This window comes from Epinephelus moara, chromosome 4, assembly GCF_006386435.1.
Source record: "Epinephelus moara isolate mb chromosome 4, YSFRI_EMoa_1.0, whole genome shotgun sequence".
NCBI classification, from domain to species: Eukaryota; Metazoa; Chordata; class Actinopteri; order Perciformes; family Serranidae; genus Epinephelus; species Epinephelus moara.
Window position 1 is genome coordinate 33487099 of NC_065509.1, and position 10046 is coordinate 33497144.

Genomic DNA, 10046 nt, shown 5'->3' on the forward strand with positions numbered 1-10046 from the left:
GAGAGACGTGTTTCATTAAGATGCTCTGGTAAGAATTGTTCATATACCTCTATCTGACTTGACTATCGTTTATTGTTTAGGGCTAAAATGTTTTAGTGAAAGGGAACTTCAGTTTGTGAAGGAATACTGCATGCTGTGCACCGTTTAAAACCTGGCCAAAAATAACGGAGTAATGCATCGTTCCGTAACGGTAACTGAGTTACTGAATTTAAAAACTAACGCGTTAGAGTATTAGTTACTGCCAAAACTAACGGCGTTACTGCAACGTGTTACTAATAACGCCACTGCGCCCTTGCATGTATGTTTTGTGTTGACAGGTGTTATGGTTTTATGTTTATGTAGCATTGTTTGTTGCATGCTGAATGAACACAGCAGAAATAATGTTTTATGAATGTTTTTCTTTCCTGATCTTACCATCCTTAACCACACTGCGTCACAAGGATATGAATAAATACGTTTAAAACTGTTGGCATTGAACATAATCTGAGGTTTCAGAATCATGTAATGTCAATGTGCAGTTGAGATGTCCCCTTATAACGAGATTACAAAACTTAAATTACTTTTGTTAATTAATTAATTCATTCATATATTTTCCGTAAGTGGCTGGAGCCTATCCCAGCTGACATTGGGTGAGAGGTGGGGTACACCCTGGACAGGTCGCCAGACTATCACAGGGCTGACACATAGAGACAGACAACCATTCACACTCAGATTCACACCTACAGGCAATTTAGAGTCACCAATTAACCTGCATGTCTTTGGACTGTGGAAAAACCCACACTAACACGTAGGGCTGAGCGGTATGGCCTAAAATCAATATCACGGTATTATTTTGGGTGGATGTGGTGACGGTATGATATCGTGATATTGTCTTCTCTCTTTTTTTTACACCTTAAATAAAACAATTTAAAAAGCCATACAAGTCTAGGATGGAAACTATTTAAAGTCAGAAGTAAAACGGCTGCTAATCCATCTATTATTGTGTGTAAAACGTTATATAGTATGTATAAACGTTAGAGGGAAGAGGGAGGGCCGGCGGCTCCCGGGCCCCCTTCTCCCACGGGCCTGGGTTTGGTGCGGTCACCAGGCCACCTCCATCACGTAGCGAGGGAGGTGCGTGAGGCAGGCAGGCAGCGGGCCCCGTTCTGCCGCCGTAGCCGTAGTACTGCGGTACGAAGGTAACAACAAAAGCGGTACCACGGCTCATGTTTACTGCGGTATGTTACCGTCACCGCGAATACCGCGAATACCGCCCAGCCCTACTGACACGGGGAGAACTTGCAAACACTGCATAGAAGGGCTCCCCCACTCCGGGTTCGACCCAGGAATCCTCTTGCTGTGAGGCAACAGTGCTAACCACTGCACCACTGTGCCGCCAAATCAATGTTAATAAAGCCTTAATCAGTATACGTATAAGTGATTCTGACATGTCTCAACATATTAAAACCATGGATGTCACAGATGTGTACTACTTCAGAATAGACACATTGTTGTTGTTGTTGTTGTTGTTGTTGTTGTTGTTGAGGGATGTACTGGCAGAATTAGAGTATAATATTTACCAGCTGCGACACTGTTGCAACAGCTGGTATTGTCTTCACCTTTTGAGTCGGAGTGTGTGTCGTCATGGTGAAATGTGGTCCTGGTGACACCTCTCTCAGTGGGAACTACAACATGAGCGGTTTTGAGTATTTTATCATGTCTTTATATGTCTGTCTGTCTGTGGCCAGGTTTTGTCAACATGATAGCGTCACAACTGTGCAAGGTGTAGTGACAAAACTGTACAGCTTTGAAGTTGAGATCAAAGTGAATGTTGAGTATGAAGATGGGTGTGGTCCGAGCAACCGGGCCGAAGGTAGGGGGGTGACAGAAGGGGTCACTGGACCCCACTTTAAACCCCCGGCCCATGTTCATTACAAGTTGTAGATTGCTGTATCGCGGCTGAACTGATCCCATTACAAGATGGTCGCTTGTCATAACTATGTTTTTGTTTTGTCTTTAGATTATTTTTTGGGCGTTGTTTGTATTTATTGATAGGACAGCTGCAGATGGACTGGAAAGGTGGTAGAGAAGGGGGGGATGACATGCAGCAAAGGGTCACGGGTTGGAATTGAACCTGTGTCACTACAAAGGACTCTGCTTATATGGGGCACACACTGCTTGAGGTGAGCCAGAGGTTGCTCCAGTCAAAACTACATTTTCATCAGTTTATAATCACCTAACAACTAAGAACTGTTGTGTTTGTGTTACCGTAGAATGAAACGTTAATATCTACATCGCAAGTGAGTCCTCTTTAACAGAGTCTGCCATGTTACATGTTGCCATGTTTCTACAGTAGCCTGAATGGACAAATGAAATACTGGCTCTAGAGAGGGCCTTTAGTGTTTTTTTCTGTGTTACCTGAAGGCGACCGTAGATGGCCGTAAGCGAGCAGTAAGCAGAGGGGTATTCAGTTGGTTGCAATCTGCAACCTCACTGCTAGATGCGGTCAAATCCTACACATTACTCCTTGAAGTGGGTGTCTGATCGTTAGGCTTCAAATTACAGATAAATGATAACAAAGAGGCAAGAAGCTTTTTATGTTAAGTCGTCAGTCTTTCTCTCTCGATTGTGTGTAAAAAAAAAAAAAAAAAAAAAATAAATATTCGGATGAGACTGACTAGGAGTGACTGACCGCCTCTATTAAGTATTTTGAGACAAGAATGAGAGACCAGTCTGCACTTGTGTCTTGAAAGCCACGTGCAAAACCACATGCAGAGGCTTCGCTGATGGACAAAAGCTGTGGCGAGCCATTTTTCTTCCTTTGACCAACCACCAAGGCTGTTTACTCAGAAGAGATCTGACTACAGGCTTCAACAGGATGTGAGATTAGAGGTGCAAGAAAGAAGAGCTACAACAAGGTAATTCTAGTTTAACCAGTGGACCTGATTGTTGTAGTTGTACTTTATTGCATGCTCATTTATAGTATAAATTACTGTCTAAAAAATCTGTTTCTGTTGACCAATTTCCTTTTTTTTTATTTTGCTCATTAATTGCCAAATGCATCAATTAATTCACCTCCTATCCCTCCCATTCAGTCCAAATCAGTGTCATGTGGAGAGCCTTCAGTATGTCAGCATTCATTAAGGGAAAAATTAGGAAATAACGCAATACACTCCACTTTTGACGTCAGAAAAAACAAGTCTTTATTTGTTCCAGAGTTCAGATGTGCTCTGTTCTATTTGTGGCTTCACCGTGTGATGTAGAGTGGAACAAATCTTACATGCTCTCTTCCAAAAGTTAGATGAGACGATTGATACCGCTCTCATGTTTCTGCGTTAAACACAGTATGGAGCTGGAGTGAGGAAGCAGTAGGCTTACTGTAGCTTAGCGTAAAGACAAACTAGTGGAAACTGCTAGCATGGCTCTCTGCAAAGTTCCAAAATACACCTGCTAGCACAAGGAAAGCTCAATAATTAGCATAAGCCCTAAGGACACTACAAAGTCCGTCACTAAAATATGTTATAAACCTACACAGCCCACGGGAGCTAAGCTGCTAATACATCCAACTTGGCAAAGCATCTCGCTGACAGACAACAAAGAATTCAAAGATCACATAAAGTACAATATTATTGGATATAAAAATAATTAACATAAATGACAGATTCTGTAATTCTGGTACTTCATGGTGATGAAGCTCAAACCCAGTATAATTAGCCTTCACACTACAGTAGTGCACTAGACTGGACACAGATGACTCAATACACCTCGTTGGTGGAGGTCTGTGGTCAACTGAGTGCATTTCTTAGTTTTCTGTTTAAGATATAATGTGATATTTAATGTTTAAGATGTAATGTAATATAATGACTTTTCAGTGGTAAAATGTCTAGAAACAACTAGACCAATCTCTTCTATCTTACTGAGTTGTATACTTGCATTATCCCAAACATTTCCAACAATATTTAAACCCAGAAAAATTTGTACTTTTAATCCAGGACGCAGTCTTTTTCATTTGGTCCCCATCGCCTGTCAGTGGCGTCATGTCTCCTTTGTGTTGTCTGCCTGATGCTGTCATGAATTTCCTTTTCTTTTGTTTTAAGCCACATTTTTTATAGTAAGCCTTTTAGATTTTGCTTGTTTTGTACTAAATGTTTTAACCTTTTCACCTGGTCTGTTTGACTTGAAGAGGAAGAGACCTGCAGATAATTTTGGCACCCGGTAAAAACCTTCGGAACACGAACAAAGATCAGACAGAGCAGGTTTTGCAGCTTGCTGCACCTTTTTCATAGGTTGCTGGGCAGCGTAAAAATCACCTGTCCTTTGCTTAACTGCCATTTCGCTGTCAAGTAAACTGACAGATCTGTACCCTAAAATCTGCATAAAAACTGGCCAATGGTCAGTTCAAGGCTTATTTTAGGATGAGACAGTTTTACAATCTGCTGTCAATTGTTGGGCCTAATTACTGTTGGAAGAATGTAAGAAAATAGTTGAGGTAAAAAATTGTTTAGATATGTCTTGTAGTTTGCCTAAGGCCACACTGAAAGTGGGCTAACACTAGGCTACCACTTGTTGTCACTGCCAGTACAAAGGGCCCACCCCTGAGTTAATTTGACTGGACAATGTAAAAAAAAACCCACTAATGGCATTTGGCACTTTATCGCTCTGAGTTGAAGTTTTTTCAAGTAGAAGCAAACAGAGTGCTGCTGCAGCAACACTAGGCACAAAGGGACAAAACAATGTGTGGCAAAGCAAAAGTGGCAAGCAAAACTCTTCACTCATTAAAAACCAAAGAGCTGCCCCAGGCTGCTAAAACATGCCCTTATTGATCAGGGCCTAACACACTTAATCCGTGCACTACATGTTGATGAGTCTTTCTTACATAAGAGAGAACTCAACTTCTTTTCTTTACAATTATTGGATTTCACCCAAACAGAAGTCAGTCCTTATCGTTGCCACTATTATCTCTTCTTTCTCTGCTTCTTCTTTCCGCCGTAGAGAATTCCAGTTCCATGCCTCTGAGTCCCCATCCCAAAAATAACAGTGATTCAAACAAAGTGTTAGAGTTTAGGGCTTTAACATCATGACCAGGTGTAGAATAAAGCAAAGAAAGCTTTGGTATCAGCAAGGTTTCTGTCACATCCTGGATCCTTGTCCAAAATCCTTGAACAAAAAAACTAAATACACATTATGTGCTACTTCTTTGCAGTGTTACAAATCTTACCTTCAGTTTCTTGAGAAAGTGAGGATGGCAATCACAATCACGCACAGAGCCAACAGTGCGCTGAGGATGAGGATAACTGGGTCCCAACGTTGTCCTGAAATTAAAGAAAATGTCAGCAGACAAACTCTTTACTCCGTCTTTACTTTACCTCACCCATGATTTTTTTAAGTGAATCTGTAGTTAAGAGTTCGCAAAATGCAAAATACAGTAGTTAATTAAATGTATTACTTTTTCATCATTCCTAATTATAATTTTAATCATGGAGTTTTAATTTAGAGTCATGAAATAGTGGTAATAATTCTTTGATTTGGTAAGTAAGGAGTCAAAATATCTACAACAATGGCAAGTTGTATGATGAATAATGTTTTTAAATCAATATAGGATACAATTATTTAAAAAAAAAAGTTTTATTCTGGCCTTTTTAATCTTTTTATTATAACATTTTTTTCAACTCTAATAGATCTCAGAATGTGCAGACATCATTAAAAAATAATTCCATGGGCATTGAAACAGAAACGATCAGATGGGTTGTAAACAACATGTCAGTTTAACCACTTTATTTGTAGGCGAGGGCACCGGTAATGTTCCCTATAATTTTTCATTGTGCAAACAACTGGAGCCGTATTCACAAACATTCTGAGAACACTCTCAGAGAGCTCCCAACTTAGACTAAAAATCTTTAGTAAGGAGTCTTTGCCTAGGAGTGATTTAGGAAAGCTCTCAGAGCAACTCTGAGCGAGGAAGGGACAGAAACTTTTACCTTAGTGAGGAGGTGTGGTTTAACCCCGTTGCTAGGAATGATACATTCTTTTAACATATGTGATTGGTTGTCCTTCTGTGAGCTTAAAAGGTATGGACACCCAGTGGAAATGAAATGAACTACATTACAATATGACACTGTGAAAGCATTGTCATTGTTCATGTGATCACTCTGCTGATGGAGGGTTGAGACAGACACATGTCATCACTGCTGCACTGTTGCATTTTTCCAGCTTTCTAAATATCCTAGTGTTGGGATCATTTTGTTTCTGGTGTCATAGTGTTATTTCATTGGGTGGGAAATATGTGCGTATCCCTAATGAGATCAACCTAGGGCTGCTTGATTATGGAAAAAAATCATAATCGCGATTATTTTGGTCAAAATTGAAATCACGATTATGCAAACAATTATGCGATGCACATGATGACTTATATTGTTTACACGACAGCATGTCATTTCTGTCTCCACATGGTCGCGCGTTTACAATTCTCCCCTGCTCTCTGTATCGCGTATCGTGCGCACACACACACACAGACCAACCTCTCTCCCTCTGCCATTTTCCGCACGCTGCTTTTGAAATCTTCCGTGATCACCTGCCCCTCACATTATTCATAGTTCACCTACTTGACTGGCTCGTGGAGTGAATAGAGGAGAGGAGGCGACGGGCGGTATTGCTCATGCGCGTCTTCCGTAGAAGACAAAATAACATCTCCAGGCGTCCGTGACCAAAAATCGTTTACCCACAAAATCGTAATCGCGATCACCAGACGATTAATTGCACAGCCTTAGATCAACCACAAACATAATTCCTGCACAATCCAATCTGTAGCATTTCATTAACTCACCGTCATCCAGCGCTCTTTGTATTTCCACCATTTTCTCCTCTGATTAAGAAACTCTTAAGTCTCTGAAAAGTCGTCTTCCCTTCTCTTGACAGTTTTCCACCTTAGGAGCTCTTTTAAGGTCTGAGATGCTCTGTAAATAACTTTTATCTTTACAAGGACCTAGTCTTAACTTTAAGGGAAAATTCTTAGAAAATGTCACAATTCTAAGAATTTTCTTAGAATTTTGTCACTTGGAGCGACTCTTAGTGCAAGGAAGCTTTGTGAATACGACCCCAGATGTTTGAGAAGTATATTCATCATTAACATTGTTTTCCAGATAAATCCAACTGGACTGGGGTTTGTTTACAGCCAGCTGGGTTGTCGGACCGCTCGTGTTTAACCCATGTTAGTAATGTCATCACATTTCAATATCTCAGCAGTTACTGTTGTAGGTACCATGTTTAACTAACTGACAGATCTGTGATTAGAAAAACAATCTCAGACCTGTTTTTGTGAATTATTTAAATGGCATTATCACAAAACAATATATTATGAAAGTACAATTATTTTAATGCAATTTAAAAACGTACTTGTCTCTTCTTTAGTATCTTCACCAAACAGGATCTCTCCACGTGTGACCACAGCACAGTAGTAAGTCCTAATGCTTGGTTCTCCAGATCCATATTTGAACCAGTACACACTGTGTTCACCTTGGCACTCATCTTGTGTGTGGTTCCCGGAGAGAGGTGAACACTGGAGAGTCACTGAGTTGCCCGCCTGGACCAACTTAGTCTCCGGACTTTGTTCCACATAGCAAGATTTGTGCTGATTTTTATGATCTGTGTGATTCATAAAAATGCAGTCAACAAGTCGATTATTTGTTTTTCAAAAAGCAGCAAACAAAAACACTGAAAAGAACATACTTTACCGTTCACAAACAAAAGTGTGCCATTGATGAACTTCATTATGTATGCCGATCCTGCTTGACAGAAGTATGTTGCTTCGTCTTCTTTGCTCACATTTCTGATGTTGAGAACATACTGACTGTTCACTTTTGTGACTGTGAATCTTGAGTTGTCAAATTGTCCCTGAAGATTTACTGTCCTAAAAGTCCCCGCTGCAACTGTTTGGACCATATATCCAAACTTCAGCTTATACCAGTAAAACAACCCAGCTTCATTTCCAAACAACGGACATGTCAGATTCAAACTACCACCAGGTTCAACCACAGTCAAAGAGATCTGCTCAGCAACCTCTGCAGTTTGAATCAGAGCTGAAGAAAAGAGAATAAAATAAATAAATAAATGTCTAACACAAACTAGACCGTTAATAAAAATAGTTAGTCTAAACCTCGATGTGGCCCAATATTAGCTGTTAGTTAGTTGTTAGTTAATTTGTTTTACCGCAGTACTCACAGTAGATAAGACGTGCACTTACAAAATGTACTTAGGAGAATCAAAGCAGCCAGTCCTCCGGTCATGGTGGTACAGAGCCCTTCTCTTGCACAACCGGTGTCTTCACACAAATGAAAGATGTCATGAGGTGATCAAGGTATACAGAGTGGAAGTCTAAAGTGATTGGCTGAAATGCAGACTGCACGTAGCCCTATATACACCAAACCAGTGATCATGCCCCCATTTCAGTAAAAATCAGATACTGGATTACAACTCTTCACTGGAGGTGAAAGTCTAAAGCTTAATAAACTGAATTACATCCAGTTTTTAAAATCTAATCAGCAATAATAATGAAGCTGAGGTTGAAAAATAAAATACTCTGAGTATAAAATTTAATGTCTATAAAGGGACTAATATCAAACAGAATTGTCAACTTGTTACACTGCTTTTACAACTTCAGTGTGACATGGCTCCATTTTCCACTGGGGGGAAAGGGAATTTGATTTTCCTAGAGTATTCCAGTATATCCACCTGCATCTAATGTCACTTTAAAGATACACTTCAGGATTTTCCTGAAAAACAATCATACAGAAGTTCTCACCCTCAATCATCACTTGTAATCACTAGAAGTGTGTGACAGTGTTTGTTGCTGCAGACACTCTGCTCTCTGCCTCTATTTTATTATTTTCATCTTATTTTGTGAATGGGACATGTTTATGGGCGTAAACCCCACACAGCGCTCAGGTAAGGTCGGCCTTTTTAAAAATATACCAACCAGGTGCCAGACCAGGGGTCAGCAACCTCAAGGTATCAAAAGATATAATGTGTGGTGGAGGATTACATATTTCATCTGGCAGGGAACACCTTGGGGTCCCCCAGGAAGAGCTGAAAAACGTTGCTGGGGAGAGGGACATCTGGAATACTTTGCCCAGCCTGCTGTCCCCACAACCCAGCCTGTGATAAGTGGGGAAAAAAAAACAAAAAAACAACTACTCCACATAATTGTTCGCCAAAGCCACAGGGAGCCACTGGAGACAGGGTAAAGAGCCACATGCAGCTCTGGAGCCGCAAGTTGCTTACGCCAAAACAAAAAAAAAATATATATATATATAGTGAGGTGAAATGCCACACGAGGGAATCTGGGGTTGGCTTTCACTTGCGCTAGCGAGCGTGTTTACAGACAGTAGCTTAAAATCATGCATGGTATACCATTAAGTCCACACTGGTGTTTAGCCATGCCCGTTTTACCTGTAGACTGTAAAAATAATGGATGTAGCTACTGTGACGTTGCCCATTGGTCTGTGGACTCTTGTTTTAGAGCCTCAAGTTCAGTATTGTTGGCTGTGGTCCAAATACGGTCACACCAGAAGTGACTGTATTTGGGCGAGAGGCTGGCACTGTAAAGGAGCAAGGGGTTGATCTGCAGACCGCCTGTCACTCAGAGCTGCCAGCCCTTAATTATCCATAACTTTAAGCCTTAAGGAAATCTAAACGGGTGAGTAATTTTTTTATTCTCACAGCACTTTGTAAAGGCAGTTTGAATTGAAAACAACAAGCAAAACCACATGCAACAGCTACACTGACAGACAAAAGCTGTGGCGGGCCATTTCTTCACCTTTGACCAACCACTGAAGCTGTTAACTCAGAAGAGTCCTGCCTACAGGCTTCAACAGGATATGTATTGAGGTTAGTGTAGCGAGAGCGGAAGCATTACAAGAGGCTTCAGAGAGCTAATTTTAGTTTAACCAGTATATTTGAAATCCCTTAAATGCACCTTTACTTTAATCCTAACAGAGTACAAGATCATCACACATGATGATAATGTGTTAAGAAGATTTCCCTCATCATGCACCTCTGAGAACATATTTACC

At 40.6% G+C, this 10046-nt stretch overlaps 1 protein-coding gene across 1 annotated transcript; it reads right to left on the reverse strand.

Moving 5' to 3' along the window:
• Positions 1 to 1097: 1097 nt before the first annotated feature.
• LOC126389037 (uncharacterized) lies at positions 1098 to 8285 on the reverse strand. Its single transcript, XM_050042453.1, has 4 exons — positions 8219 to 8285; positions 7710 to 8054; positions 7372 to 7620; positions 1098 to 1165 (listed from the first exon to the last, which is right to left on the reverse strand). The coding sequence occupies exons 1-4, from the start codon at positions 8259 to 8261 to the stop codon at positions 1098 to 1100; spliced, it is 705 nt and encodes a 234-aa protein (XP_049898410.1). The 5' UTR covers positions 8262 to 8285.
• Between the last annotated feature and the right edge of the window lie 1761 nt (positions 8286 to 10046).